The sequence below is a fragment of the Saimiri boliviensis genome, chromosome 7, assembly GCF_048565385.1.
Source record: "Saimiri boliviensis isolate mSaiBol1 chromosome 7, mSaiBol1.pri, whole genome shotgun sequence".
Taxonomy (NCBI): domain Eukaryota; kingdom Metazoa; phylum Chordata; class Mammalia; order Primates; family Cebidae; genus Saimiri; species Saimiri boliviensis.
This window is the reverse complement of record NC_133455.1, coordinates 51,829,259-51,845,787: the sequence shown is the minus strand read 5'-3', so window position 1 is coordinate 51,845,787 and position 16,529 is coordinate 51,829,259. Positions and strand designations below refer to the sequence as shown.

The 16,529-nt window shown below is 34.1% G+C and overlaps 1 protein-coding gene across 3 annotated transcripts in view; it reads left to right on the top strand.

The window, feature by feature from the left end:
- PTPRQ (protein tyrosine phosphatase receptor type Q) overlaps positions 1-16,529 on the top strand; it is a 238,146-nt gene that overhangs the window by 136,434 nt on the left and 85,183 nt on the right. For all 3 annotated transcript variants that reach the window (XM_074402503.1, XM_074402504.1, XM_074402505.1), the window contains one exon: positions 5,019-5,342. In XM_074402503.1, the coding sequence (XP_074258604.1) occupies positions 5,019-5,342 (324 nt within the window). The remainder of the gene's footprint in view (positions 1-5,018; positions 5,343-16,529) is intronic.

Here is a 16,529-nt window from a genome sequence, read left to right as displayed (position 1 = left end):
GAGTTTAGATGAAGAGAAAGGGAAGGCTGCACTCCAGCCTGGGCAACAGAGTGAGACCTTGTCTGGAAAAAAAAGTATCCCACTGTACTTCAGATAAAGCTAAAAATCATACATTTGATTTAAAGGCTCAGTGTGATGTGATTCCACCTACATCACCTACTTTCTTTCTTCCCATTTGTCTCCTTGTAGGTTCAGCAGCCTTCATTAAATGTTTTCATTGTGTGATGCTCTCTTCTTCTTCAAGGTCTTAACATCTTCACATATCCTGATACTTTTTATCTGTGAAGCTTCTTCTTATACTTCAGATCTCTAATTAAATTATCCTTCATCAGGAAAGCTAAATAAAGTCCCCTGTTACAACCTTGATTCATTTGCTCACATTCAAAAAATATTTATTGAATCACTATTTTGTTTCATGCAGTAGTCTGGACTCTGAGAGACACAATCTGATATGTACCTTGATATTTTATATGTATATAACCTATAAATAAACATATTTTGGATAATTTTAAAATATTTTTATTGAGATGGATGCAGAAGCAAAACCTTTCTCAATCTTTTATATTGAATATCGGGGTGATGTGGAGGTGAAAGTGGATTAGGCTACTTTGGGGTGGGTTTTCAGTGCAAAACTAAGATTTATAGGAAAGTAAATATCAGTTCAAAATAATGCAGGCTGTACAAACAAATAGAGCTATCTGAAAATAAATTTTAAAATAAACTCCCCTTGAGGTGTTAAGTTTCTCCTTGCTCTCTCTATATAAACAGAGGCTGGGTAAATAGTGATAGCTCATTTTGTAGGGGGAGGTTGTATTGGTCTTCTATTGCTGTGTAACGAATTTTCACAAACTTCGCGGCTTCAAACAATACCAATTTATTAGCTCATAGTTGTATAGGTCAGAAGTCCAGGGCATGCTGTGCCTAGGTTCTTAACTTAGTCTCACAAGCTAAAGTCAAGTTGTTAGTCAACATTTTCTTGTGTAACTTAGAGTCCTCTCCCAAGTTCGCATGGTTATGGCAGAATTTAGTTTCTTGCAGTCATTGGACTGAGAGCCTCTTTCCTGGCTGGCTTTTAGCTAACGGCTGCTCTCAGCTCCTAAGGATGTCAGTGGTCTTTACTATCCCTCCTTCTTCAAAGCCAGCAATGGAGAAATTTTTGTACATTGAATCCATCTCTTTAAATCTTTGACTTCCTTTTCTGCAAACAGCCAAAAATACTATTCTGCTTTTAGAGGGCTCAGGTTATAAGGTCAGGTCCATGGAATAGTTCTGTATTTTTTTTTTTTAATTGCATTTTAGGTTTTGGGGTACATGTGATGAACATGCAAGATTGTTGCATAGGTACACACATGGCGCCCATTTGACCCAGCAATCCCATTACTGGGTATATATCCAAAGGATTATAAATCATTCTACTACAAGGACACGTGCACACAAATGTTCATTGCAGCACTGTTTACAATAGCAAAGACCTGGAACCAACCCAAATGCCCAACGATGATAGACTGGATAGGGAAAATGTAGTTCTGTATTTTAAAGTACACTGATTACCATTCTTAGTTACAGCAGCAACATAGCTTTCCATCTGTACCTAGATCAGGGTTTGGTTGGGTAAGTGAAAGAATCTGTTTGTATAGGGACCGAGAATCTTGAGGGGTATCTGCAGACACGAAGATCAGACAAAGAGACAAGCTGACCAAGATGATATCTCAATTTCAAATTCTGAGAGTCTGTGATTTTCTCATTTATTTGCCTGTTCTTATGGATTCAATTGCCAAAATATATCTTTAAAACTTCTGTTCTGTTGCTATCATCTAATTTCATCTTTCCTGGACAAATCAAGTAGTCTCTGAATTTCTCCCTTTTCTTGTTTTGCAATTACCAGACTGGACTTGTTAAAATGTACCCCTGGACATACTGTGACTTTTTTATAGCTTTCCATTGCCTGACAAGCTATCTATAGTGTCTTCTGACACAGTAAGTCCCCAAACTATTGTGCAGCCTTTCTGTTATTGCCAGCATGAATTATAAGCTGCAATTAAACTTGTCTTAGCTCACCCTCTCTTCTATGATCTCCACTTTTACAATCAGTGAAATTCCATCTCACATACCATCTCTTCTCTAAAGACATTTTCTGCACACCCAAGTCAATCAAACGTATCTGATTTATGTTTGAATATTTTGAAAATGTATCTTATGTTCAGATGATCCGAGTTCAAATATAGTGACTGAGGGATTTAAAAAAATTATGAAAATTCGACTTTTTAGCCAACTCTAAAACTTCTTCCTCTATAAATGTACATTTTTTCTAAAGATAGTGTTTTATCTAATTGCTTTTCTTCATGATAGGTAAAAGCAAAACAGAATGTGTTGTAAATAGTATGACAAATGCTCTGTCTTACTACTACTTTTAATGTTAATGTTCAATTAAATGTAGTAAGATTTGATAATAAATATTAATATTTAAAAACAAAGTAATTGAATCTTATCATAAGACTTTAATAACTGTCTTGCATTGCTTTATAACTTCTCTTATGTTTTGGTTAAATATATATATATATATGTAGTATATAAGCAGTAGATATATAAATAGATAGAAATTTAAGATGAAATCCAAAATTATAACTGAAGTCCAGACCTCTCTACAGAATCCAGACTCGAGCACCTATCTAGTATTTGAGATCTCCTTCTGGGTGTCTGAGAGGAATTTCAAACTTAACCTACTCAAAAGAAACTGTTAATCTTCCTCCCCAAAGCTTATCTTTCTCACAATCACCAGTATCTTGGTTAACAGTGACTTCATCTTTTTATTTGCTCAATCCAAAAACCTTAGGGCATTTTTTATCCCTGTCTTTCTCTGTTATTTTACATACCACACATCAGCAAACCCTGCCAGCTCTCCTCCACTTTATATTCAGGATTTGAATGTTTCTCTTCCCTTCTGCCGCTACCACCTTGGACCAGGCCCAGGCCACCCTGATCTCTTGTGTTGACATTGCAGTTGCCTGCTAATTACTCTCCTTGTCTCCAGCCTTGTTACCTTTCAGTCTGTTCCAAACACAGTAGCTAGAGTGATTCCATGAAAGAGAGAGCCTGTCACTTCTCTGGTCAAATTAAAGCCATGACAATGTCCTCTAGTGTCATATACTGGTAGCTTCTACCAGCACTCAGGCCTTCCTGTTATTCTCCAAATATACCAGGCATGCCTCCAACTGTACAGTTTCCTCTGCTACAGATTTCTCTTTCTGAAATATTCACATGAGTAGGTTCCCTACCTACATATGGAACTGAGTATCTTCTAATTTCTTCTCTGACTACCTAATTTAAATTTTTAATATCCCCGAAACTCTCCTTATTCCCATTCTTTTTTTCCTCCATAACACTGATCATCATTCAAAACACTACATAGTTGGCCCTCCAAATTCATGTGTTCTGCACCCATACATTCAATCCACTACTGATGAAAAATATACAAAACCAAAATGTATCTGTACCCAACATGTCCACACATTTATTTCTTGGCATTAATCCCTAAACAGTACAACAACTATTTATAGAGCATTTACCTTGTGTTAGGTATTATAAATAGCCTAGAGATTATTTGAATTACATGAGATGTACATAATTTATATGTAAACACTATACCATTTTACATAAGGAACTTTAACATCTTCTGATTTTGTTCTCTGTGGAAGTTCTGGGAACCAGTCTCCTGCAGATACCAAAGGTGACTATGTACAATACTTATTTATACTGTTATTGTTTATAGCTCCCCTGAATGTAAATCTCTTAGAGGCAGGAATTTTTGTCTGTGTTGTTCATTGTATTTTCAGCACCTACAATCTCACCTGTACATATATGATGTTCTTAGATATTTATTGAATGTCGAATTAATGTATCTGTAGAGATCAATGAGTTTTCTAAATATTTATTAATTTTCTTATTTTTAAATGTGAATATTAACATACAGTTTCCTTTAATTATGTAATTTTCACATGTCATCATTTTGATTCTCTTTATCTGCATCTTCTTAACAAGGGTCCTTGGTCAACATACCAATGTGGTTATAAAGTGTAATTTACATAATTCAAATATAATACTTATATATAATTAAATGATATTTAAAAAAAGGGTCCTTGAAGATAGACAAAGAAAGGCATGGTTGAGAAAAGTTCCAATACCACTTATTTCATTGCTCTTTCATATTTCTAACCATAACATGCTTATATTACTTACCCAATAAACTGTCTCTTGAAAACAGAACATGAATTCCTACCACCAGGCTCAGAGCCTGATATTACTGACAATTTTAATATATGTAATTCATCTTTTTAAAGTTTTATCTCAGGTATATTTAGAATTAACACATGATCCTACTTGGAGTCATTTATTTGCTTTCATACTAATAGTTAGTATGAAAGCTAATACTAACTAATAGTTAGTATGAAAGCAAATAAATGACTCCAAGTAGGATCATGTGTTAATTCTAAATATACATGAGATAAAACTTTAAAAAGATGAATTACATATATTAAAATTGTCAGTAATATTGTTTATTTAAAATTGTTTTATAATCAACATTTACTAGATATAAGAGATGCTTGTGTTTATTTAGACATTTAAATACACAAATATCTTCCCTTGGAACCGAATATTACAAACACATACCATACCTAGGGAAGTACTTAGGATGATATGAACATACAGTTTTTCTTTGTAACGTTAAATATTTCTATTTGAAGCCAAAGTTTGTTTATGTAATTCACTTGTGATTAAATTTGGGAGCAAAATTGGGAATGAATAAATTACAATTATTTTGTCCTTTACCTTTTTAAAATGGTGGTCTCAGAAGCATCACTTTAAGGTTCTTCTCATTAAGTGTGGGGATAATTAATCTAAGTGCTGTAGTAATTTGACAGATTTCTACTAGGTGCTCCATAATAGAATTCTGTTCTTTCTTCTGTTTATAAAGTGTTTGGTAATTCTAACTGCTTTTAATTTTTTCCTTTAATTTTTAGTTCCCGGTGTTCCCACAAATATTGCTTTTTCTGATGTTCAGTCAACTACTGCAACATTGACATGGATAAGACCTGACACTATCTTTGGCTACTTTCAAAATTACAAAATTACCACTCAACTTCGTGCTCAAAAATGCAAAGAATGGGAATCCGAAGAATGTGTTGAATATCAAAAAATTCAATACCTCTATGAAGCTAACTTAACTGAAGAGACAGTATTTGGATTAAAGAAATTTAGATGGTATAGATTCCAAGTGGCTGCCAGCACCAATGCTGGCTATGGCAATGCTTCAGATTGGATTTCTACACAAACTCTGCCTGGCCGTGAGTATTGTTCTGACATATACATACTGATTTCTGTTATATTCTATATCTGTCTATAAATTATGCTTTATACTTAATCCAATTATCTGTAAAATCACTGACATAGAAATAACTGAGGACACTAACACATATAACATGTTTATTTTTAATTTAATTGAAACCCAATGAGAAATTCAATGTTAGTCATTATTAGGGCTTTTCTCAAACTCCCAAAGTTGTGCCAAGGTCCTAGAGTCTCATGTTGCAACATTGCATTGTGGAAAGCTTCTCTGATGGTCTACCATTAAGCCATACTGATTATCATCTAATGCCTTTGACCCATGCCCACATTTTTCCTTCATATTTGGAAGCCTCCAAGCTTTTAAGCTTGACTTTACAACCTTTTCAGTGACTTCAAACTTATATACACACATGTATGACCATGGTAACTCTGATTGATCTGCCTGCAAGTAGTTTTTCAGCTTGCATTTTTCAACTGCACAACATCCTGAGTTAAAGAAATATCAAGTGTTTAACTCCCAGCTTGAGATAGGAAGAAGAAAAAAATACAGAGGAAAACTACAAATACTCAAAATTATTTTACCATATAAACATCTTTCAGGACTTTAAATGTTTTTCTATTCAAACTACTCAGTGTATAGATAAAGACTGCTCTTGCAACTTAGGTTTTGTGTTCATAACTAACTGGTTGCCCTGCTTGCTTAGATAGTATCGGTAACCATAATTAAGTAAATAAATTTCTATTCCTTATCCTGAACTCTGTCTATATAGAATTGTGATGGTTTCTATACAATATAAATAAGTTGCAAATCAAGTCCTACAAACCAGAGCTCTGGGGAATGGCTGCATTCTCTGAAATGCCATTTCTGCCCCAGCCCTCCAGAGCATATTTCAGGTTTGCTAGATCACCCGTCCCATATAAGCCCTTCAGATATGGACCTTATGTTATCATCTTCCTGTCTTGACTGAGACTCTTAAAAGGTGATTCCTTTCAAATCCAAATAACATTTTCTTAAACATTTTTGATACTTATTAGTAAAGTAGTACACACACACACACACACACACACACACACACACACACACACAGATTTTCAGTGACAAATACCATGTTAGGCACTTACAGACAATGAAATAAATAAATTTTGATCTAGAGGCTTTATTTTCTAGGCCACCAATTGTGTCTCTTGTTACAATTTCCCAGAGTATCTGGCATAATGTTTGTAATAGTAAATGTCCAATAAATGTTTGTTAATGTAATTCAACATTTGAGGTAGAACTCTGACAACAGTCTGTGACACAATTGTCCAACCCTTTCTCTCTTTGACACTTTGACACTTGGTTTCTGTAAGGTCTGCCCTTCTGGTTTTTATCTTGCCTTCTTAGTAGCTTTTTCTCAGTCCTCTTTGCTGAATTATTCTCAGCAAATAATTCTAACTGTAAGTATTGGAGAGACCAGAGAACTATACTTGGCCCTTTCTATTCTTCATCAACATACAACCCCAAGGAGATTTTATCTTAAGTGCCTTTATTCTGGTCTATGGCTTTGAAGTCTACTTACATCCTGATTATTCTCAAATCCTATTTCCAGTCCTGAATGCTGCCTAGAACTCCAGATCAGTATATCTACCTTATCAATTAATCACTGGGCATGTGTGTTGTATACAATTATCTAAATTAACATGACCAAACACCAAACCTTCTCATATCATTATTTATCTGTTACAGAAAATGAAAATCTAGTCACTGTTCCTTTTCTTCTCAGTCCTGCCAATGATTCATTTCAACCACACCATCTAAACAAATTCCTCCATTTGTATTACTATTACATTAGTCCAATCCTTCATTACTGCTCCCACAGCACTAGCCTAACTAGCCTCCTACACTGCCATACTGGCCTTTTTCAACCTAAAGCAGATGACACTTTCTTGCTTATAGCTATCCAATGAACTCCCATGGCTTTTAGAATAAACTTTACATTTCTTAACATAGTTAACAAGCCCTATATGACCTGGCTCTTACCTTAAACTTTAACATCATTAATATCACTTTCCGCCTTACCATTGTCTTCCACTCATACTAGACTTTTTTGTTGCTTACACAAAATAAATTCTTAGAACGTATTCCTTTCCATTCCCTGTTTCTTTTGATGAATATGTTCTACTGCCTCCTTCACATGAGCAGATTCTTATGACATAGATCACTACTTAAATGATGCCTGCTCTGAATGAATTTCCCTGACCACTCAATCTAAAAATAGCCTTGCAGTAATATTCTACAATATTATTTTATTTTAATGAACGTTTATAATTATATGATCATTTTTATTTACTTGTATTTAGGGCCTGCCTTCATCATTGCTGTTGTCTCTTTCTTTCTTTCTTTCTTTCTTTCTTTCTTTCTTTCTTTCTTTCTTTCTTTCTTTCTTTCTTTCTTTCTCTCTTTCTTTCTTTCTTTCTTTCTTCTCGTCTTTCTTTTCTTTCTGTCACTCTCTCTTCCTCCCTCCTTCTCTTTTTCTTTCTTTCTTTCCTTCCTTTTTCTTTCTCTTTCTTTCTTTCTTTCTTTGTTTCTTTTTCTTTCTCTCTCTCTTTTTTTTTTTTTTTGGTGACAGAATCTCACTCCTTCACCCAGGCTGGAGTGCAGGGACACAGTCACAGTTCACTACGGCCTCTACCTCCTGGGCTCAAGCAATCCTCCCACCTCAGGCTCCCAAGTAGCTGAGACTACAAGCACATACCACTGTGCCTGGCTAATTTTTTAAAAATATTTTTTTGTAGAAATGAGGTCTCACTATGTTGCCCAAACTGGTCTTGAACTCTTGGGCTCAAGTGATCCTCCTGCCCTGGCCTCTCAAAGTGCTGAGATTACAGGTATGAGCCACCATGCCATGCATGTTTTCTTATTGTCTAGAATAATTCCCAGTACTAGTAGATACTCTGTAAAACATTCCCTGAATGAGGGAAATTTGATTGAATAAGTTTTAGTGGGCAGGACAAAATAGATTGTTTTCTAATGCAGGTGATGATAGGATGATGATGCTATAACAAAGAAAGCAAAAATAAGGAAAAAAATTCAGTTTACTTTGGGGTTAGTTAATAGGTATGGTTATTTTGAACCTTCAGATTTTGTCAAAAAATAGCTATTCCAATATAACTAGAAAACAGAAATAAGTAAGTGCTCAGAGATTAGAACCAAATACATTGGTAGCCTAGAGCCGGCTTGTAGACAGCTGATTTGTAACCTTTGGTTAAAATATGCCTGTGCCTTTGTGCCTGCTGCCGCTAAGGATTCCCATTCTGAGTATCTCACTTGGGGAGTACCTGCATCTAATTACTGCATTGAGCCAGGAAGTGAACTTTTTAAATGCATAGTCTCTTGCAAGCACACTTGACACTATTATAAAAGATGTTTAATTAGCATAAAACAACATATAACATGATCAGTTCAGAAGTTGGTAAATGAAACTGAAAAGTTGGATTTCTAAATAATCCTACATTCTCAAGTCTTTCCATTTGAATGTCATTCTTTCCACCCTATTTCCTTCACTTCTTACCCACTTTTGAGGTCTATGGCCATATTTTATTTCCAGGGAACACAGGGAAAATGGACTTTCTACTACTGTGCTTAGGAGAGAAAGGTGAAAAGATTTATATTTTTCAACTATGTGATAACATTTGATTGCATTTTCAAAATTCATAGCTTTTCAACCATGTTGTATGTGGATAAGGATAATTGTTTAAGTTTTGACAATAAGTTGGTTACTCTTAGTTTCAGGAATGGAGGAACTTTTTGCTTCCAATGGAAGAGAAGACATTTTATGAATGATGAATATTGTACATTTGAATTTCCACATTTCATAATTATACATCAAAATAAAAGTTCTACTTATTATATTAAGTCAGGAAGAGATAATTTGAGATTACATTTGATGCGAAAGACAAAAACTCACTGCATATATTATTGCAACATAATATATACGGTGAAGTAACATAATAGAATAAAAGAAATTAGAACAGTTAAGTAACAAAAGTCTTGAAGAGCAATAATACTTTTCATATTAAAAATAAGGCACTCATAGATGTTGCTTCTGCATGCCAAAGTTGAAAATATGGGCATTTTGCAAACTCAAAAAATCTAGACGAAGAAAATTAATGTTTTGTATTATTTATAATTGACTCAAAAAAGTGATATGGGTCACTTTGGGAGGCTGACATGGACAGATCGTTTGAGGTCAGGAACTTGAAACCAGCCTGGCCAACATGGTAAAACCCTGTCTCTTCTAAAAATACAAAACAAATTAGCTGGGCATGGTGGTGCATACCTACAACTTCAGCTACTTAGAAGGCTTTGAGGCAGGAGAAACGCTTGAACCCAGGAGGTGGAGATTGCAATAAGCTGAGATTAAACCACGGCCCTCTAGCCTGGGTGACAAAGCCAGTCTCCGTCTCAAAAAAAAAAAAAAAAAAAAAAAAAAAAAAAAAAAAAAAATGTGGTATGTTGTTTCATGATAGAGGATAAGATAACAACTCTTTCTCTGAATTAGAGAAAAGACTAAACAACAGTATAAAATAGTACAAAATAACTATTTCAGAGAACTGCATTTTATTCTAATAACATCAAGTTGTATTCAAGCACTTAGTAATATAACATCTTGTCAAAACCTGGAGCTTCTCCATAAAGAGCTATTGATTAATGGCTAGTTTGAAATTAAATTGTTTAAAATGTGAGTAACTCAAATAAGGGACCACATAGTTTTAATAATAAATATTATAAAAGGTTCTAGAGTGGATTATAGAATCAGAAAATATGTTATCATTAATTATCTGAGCCTATAAAGAAGAGCATTGAAACTGAGAATCAGGGAGCAAAGTCAGAATGCAAGCTGAGAACTAAATTGGGTTACCCTATGAATCTGAATATATACCTGTAAAACTGAATAAATAAGGGAAATAATATTCAACCAATGTAAGCTAACCAGTTTTTCTCTCACATACTCTTACCTAGATCATTGAAGCCAAATTGCTTTTGTACTTAAATAATCATATAATAGCCATATTTCTACTGCATGCTGAGTGTTATGGATACAAATATAAGCATGAAAATTTTAAAAATGGTAGAAATATTTAACTTGAAACATTACAGTCTTGCAAATTATTTTACTCATCTATTTTTCCGATTAGCCTTAAAGGCAAAAGCAGTTTGAGTGGTGTGTGTATATATGTGGTGGTGATGTAAAGTCAAAAGCTGTTAAATGCCTCTGTGGTGCACAAGAGATACTTAATGCTGAGGAAATGTACAACTTAAAAGGAGTGTGGGTGTGAAATTAGTACGGAACAAAATGGAACAAAATGGGAGTCTCATAATATGCATCTCCTATAGACCACCAAGACTGGAAGACAGAAAAAAGGAAAATTCCTGGGGTAACACTTAGGTTGTGAAAACCACAGGATACCATACTCATGAGGAATTTTAACTACCCAAACATCTGTTAGGTTAAAAAGAAATTCAGCAAAACATGCCTCATCAAAGAAGTTTCCAAGGAATGCAACTTTATGATCTAAAAAGAAGAAAAACCAAATAGAGGGCAAAATACACTTTAACATTATTTAAAATTAGAAACTGTTAATGTGTTAACTATATATTCATTTTCCTTAGTTTCTTCTAAACTGTGTAATGCACTTATGTGATAAATGTTATAGTTACAGAGATGTAAATTATCCTTTTTATAAGAAGGAATTATGGTAAGAAATGATTTTAGCCACAAACAAATAGATCCTTCAAGACATTTAGATGCTCATTTGGTGGCAAAGTACAGTTTTAGGGTAGGCTTTATCTTGCTGCCACTAGGGAAAATAAATATCATTTATTCTAGACATGATGGTTGCACTTCTGCAAAATTAGTTAGATACTGTTGAGAGTCTTCTAAATTAGTTACCCAGGACTCCATAATGGGTAATTCAAGACAACATCTCTGTCCTCTAGGCCTGTATACTGAAGTTATTGGTATGACCGCTTAGGTACCCAAAGACATCTCAAACTCCATATTGCCACCTTCCCCTGCAAACCTCTTGCTTTCCTTGTGTTCCCTGTCTCAGTTTACTGCATCGCTATTCATATAGTGGTTCAAACTAGTTATCAAGAAATTACTTTTAGTTCTTTTTCCCTACCCTCATCCCCCATGAGGCAAAATCTGAGTCCTATTGTATTTACCTTCTAAATATCTCTTGTATTTATTTTTCTTTACAAGTATCTCTAAGTCCAGACTTTTACATTTATCTTCTAATTGATTACAAAAGCGATCTAAATGGTCTTTTTGCTCTCATTTTCTACCATTCACTTCAACTCAGCATTTCAATACACCTATCTGACCATGTTGTTCCTCTGCTGAAAATCTTTGATTATTTTCGATATGCCTGCATGTTAAAACCATGCCCATTAGTAAAGCTCTATAGCTACATTTATAATTTGGCTTATATTCCTCATATATGCACTATTTTTTCTCCTTTGTGGTCCAGATCTTTGCTATTCTTTCTTACTGTCCTTTCTTTCCTCTTCTTTTGGTGACCAGCTACCTTTCTGATATGTTTTTAGATATCTCTTTTGAGAAACCTTTCAGAAATCCTTCTTTCCAGTCCCACCTCCCAAAACGTGTTTCTCAACAAATGAGCATGTTGCATCATGGTTATTTTTGTCTTTCTTTCTTTTGTGGGGCTTTGAGTTCTTTAAAAGCAGAAATAGCCAGCTGTGCATGTCTTATGTACCTTTCTGTCTCCTGTGCCTACTTTTAATCTAAGATTTGTTGTGAATATTGAAGAAAGGCATTTGGCTTTAATGTAAAAGTATTTCAGGGTCAAAATTCTCCATATTTTAAAATAGTTCATACTGATTTTCTTCAGGTTTTTTTTTTTTTTGGTTTAAAACTTGTCTTTCAAATACTTGCATTGTTATTGCCAAAATTAAAATTCTCCTGGCCAGTTGCTTTTCATGTTTGACATATTCTGCTTCTTTTATTTCATAAAACCAGTCTATTTTATATTGTTGATCATTTTTTGATTTTCTCTTTCATTAATTAACATAAGAAATATGAATTATTGCATATAGGAAATATTACTATTGCATATATTGCATATAGAAAATATGAATAATTACATATAGGAAAGAATTATTGTATTTAGAAAGATTTCAAATGGTGAAGGAAAATAGTAAATGCCCATTTCAGAATAGATTGAGGAAGCATTAAAAATAGCTAAATGGATAACTGAGATCATGAGCTGGTAATAAATATGTATAGTGAGACAGAATTATAATAGGTTGATGGTCCATGAAAGAACAGAGAAGAACAATGTTTAAATTTGGAATGCCAAGTGATTACAAAGAAGAGATATATGTCTGAAATCACAATTGAAAGGAAATGATAGAAAGCATATAACATTTAAGTATCGAATAATGTATTCAACTATATACTTAATACCAAAAGACCTTATGCCAGGTTATGAAGGAAATTTTCTAGAATTTAATTAAAATAATTGTTCTTGAAATTCTGTTTATATAAGCAACTAGAAAGTTGCAGCAAAATTACTAAAAGTCAAAAAAAGGAAAGTTTAAGGATTATCACTTTTTTAAAAAATCAATATTTTAGAAAGTCTGATTTTCATAAAGGAAAAAGGGAGGGAATTTTGTCCCCATTTATAGCTTAGTGGCATTTTATCTTTTTAAACTTCAAATTAATTCTCCTATTTTCTCTGAGATCTCAAACTAGATTTCATGTTGAATTGAATTAACTTTTACTCTTCTGAGAATCTTATTTTTCTTCATTCAACAGGATGTGTGAAGTAGGTATAATGCATTGTGAGTTTTGGTCTTTAACCTCAGTTCTAAGTTTTAACTCAGCATTAGGCCCTAGGTCAGCAAAATTTCAGCTCCCATTTCTTCTGCATTTACTAAGAAGCAGGGAAAATTCTGATTTAACTATGAATATTCTAAATTCTAGAAAATCCTAGGATGTCTTTGTATGGTGTCTTGGTCACTTTTTGTTCATGCCTAGTAACTGAATTGAGACACCTAGGCTGCACAGCTAAGAGTATTAGCAATGACTTACCTTACTGGGTGTTTGCTATATGCTGGCACTATTCTAAGAACTTAAAATACTGATTCATTCATAAGTCTTCATTTCTAGCACAGAACCTGCACTCTTAGATCTTGACTAGAATTTGAGCAAAGTCTCAGGGTGGTAGAAAAGTACCAAGAGATGGAGAGGTACTAACTGTGATCATATAGAGAAGCTAGCCAACTGTCTGATCATCTCCAAAACAAATCGAGTGAGAATTTTGATACATGCCTCAAAATTATGCGTTTAAAGTTTCTGATACCCTTGATTTTTACTTTTCTTAAATGACATCCTAGATATTTCTTTTACTCTAGTTATACCTGCATGTAAATGATAGGAGAATAAAATAGCATCATTTATCCTGGCCCAAAGACTCCATTTTGGTGATGGCCTTACCTGAATTATTCCAGGATGCTCCAATGCAGAGCTTCATGGTGACATGAAAGTGGTGATATTTTATGCTTTAATAATGGAACATGCTGAACTGTCATTATTCTAGAAACTTAGGGAATGGGAGGAAGTGATTAGAGAGAGCCCTCTTCGTAGTTTATCCAGAATTAAAATAGAATAAAAGGTAGGAAGAGACCAGTCTGTGGAGTATTTGATGGCTTGATACAGATCTCCATGTTGATTACTAGCTCCCAAACTTCCTTTATATCTACTTCTTTAGACTTCCAGGAGGAGTAATTCAATCCTCTTTCTCACCCTTGTTTCTAATGTTGTAATCATTGGTCATCTAATCTAAAGAGCAGTGTCACTATTTTTTCAAATGTCATATCGACATTATAGAGCAGTAGTTCTTAAACTTGAACACAGTCATTGCAATAGCTGGAGGACTGTTAATTGCTGAGCCCTACACTCAGTGTTTCTGATTCAGTAAGTCTGAGGTAGTGGCTCAGAAATTGCTTTTCTATGGCTTCCTTAGTAATGTTGATGCTGCTGGTCTGGAGACACATTTTGAGAACCACTGTTGTAAAAAGTTGTTTTATAAACATGATGTTATTGTCAGAAAATATGTATCATCTGATTCTAAAGTAATAGTAGTAATTAGAATATTTTCATTCTTACCTGGCACGGCCAGTATTGAAACTGAGAGGTTTTCTTTGTATTTTTTTCCAACTTAAGCCAGTCAGAAATCAGTCAGAAAATAACTCATTTAAGCATCAAATAAGATGATTATACAATGAAGTCTAACATTGTGAATATCCATGAATCATTTTATTACTCATGAATCTAATCTGACAAATTCTTAGACTTGCTGTATCTGTAACACCATTGTGCTATACCCTCTGCAGCACCACCTTGCTGTTAGGAAATCTAATTTTAAAATGCAATTAACATCTTATAAAATGGTAGAAAATGTTTTCTGTACCAACAGTGGTGTTGCATTTTGGTCAGTGAAATCACTGGCTCTAGGAGAACATCCAAACTACAGGATAGCCATTTATCAAAGTGTTTTAACCAGTGACAGGAATATGTCCTGAGATACTCTAGCTGTGTGGAAATACGATGAATCCAATTGTAGAGCTTCTTCAGGGTCCTTGGTGTCCTGAATTGTCTAAGACACAGGAATCCACTGGCCAGTTGGATTTCTTCAAATCCTGAGAGACATCTAACACTTGGTGCTAATTTGTCCAGGTGTGCTGAATCAAAGTCAACTTGTAGTCCTTGAAGTCGCTAATATTTGTGTAGCTGAGAAACAACAGAGCCCTTCATTTAGTGATGACAGTCACTAGAAATCTGGTGGCCCAGTGTACCAAATTCTGAAACAAAAACACCTTGAATGGTAAGCCCTTTTAATAAATTTTATAATGAACTTAAACTCCTGTGTTCTTATTGTTCAACACCCACTTATGAGTGAGAACATGTGGTGGTTTGACCTAATGTAGATGACAGGGGGATGGATGAAGCAAGCCACCATGGGATGTGCATACCTATGTAACAATCCTGCACAATCTGCACATGTACCCCAGAACTTAAAATATAATTTTAAAAAATTCAAATATTTGTATAGTCAATTTAAATTCCAGGTATATAGAGCTGAAATTTTCTGTTTTGTGAGTTGCTGTCAAACCATTTATTCATTTATGTTTATTCTTTTAGGAAACTCATCATAACAAGGTACACTAAAAACCATAGAGTATTTTCTATAATATTTTCCACTATTAAGTTAGACTTAGAGGGATCTGCAGATGGCAAAATTACTAATAAGTCTAAGAATGTGCTTATTCTAAAAGTATAGTATTAGACACACTAAAACTTGTTGGTTCTTAATCAAAGTGGCATGGACGGGGGCATTCAAACTTTTATATGGACTAGGCAAAATGATGGTCTATCCAGACTCACCTTTCAGCTAACACACTTAGCATCAAGACACAGATGGATGGGAAAGATGACCCTGACCCACATAAGACCCACATTCCTGTGCAAGGATAGAAGCATGATAATCAGGAAATGATGGTTGTTAGTTACAGAAAATGCATTATGGTGAAAACCAGGGGGAAAGTGCTTATGAGAGGAAGTGATTGGATTATGGGGAATGAGAGAATAAGGATAGATCATTCCTACTGAGTAAATTGCTGTGATTTATAAGAGAAAGGGTATAGTGATATCTTAGCCCATTACTGACTAGATTCATTTCACAAACAATCCTAAATCAGAATGTGACAGTTTATGGGGAGACAAACAAAGTCTCCCAAAAATGCTTGTAAGTTACTCAGCTTTTAAACTGGCATATTTTCAACTCCTCATATCTTTGCAACCATCAGCTCCCTTTATTTTTGTAGTTGGGAGTATAATTTTGTAGCCACCCTTCTGTGACACTAGTCATAGTTTACTATATGCTATAACAAAAAAGAAAATACTGGATATATTTTATTATATGTTTTGGGAATTGTGTTAAATTTCATAAGAAAGTTGCCTAAATTAATTTTTATATGTATATAAGTATATTATAATATTGGATAATAAAATAATTAGATGCTGTTTTATAATAGATGGGCATTTTGGTGTTCTAAATATTTCTCTAAAATTACCTATAAATTAATAGTTCTCTTTTGTTGCTCTAGACAGGTGAAACAT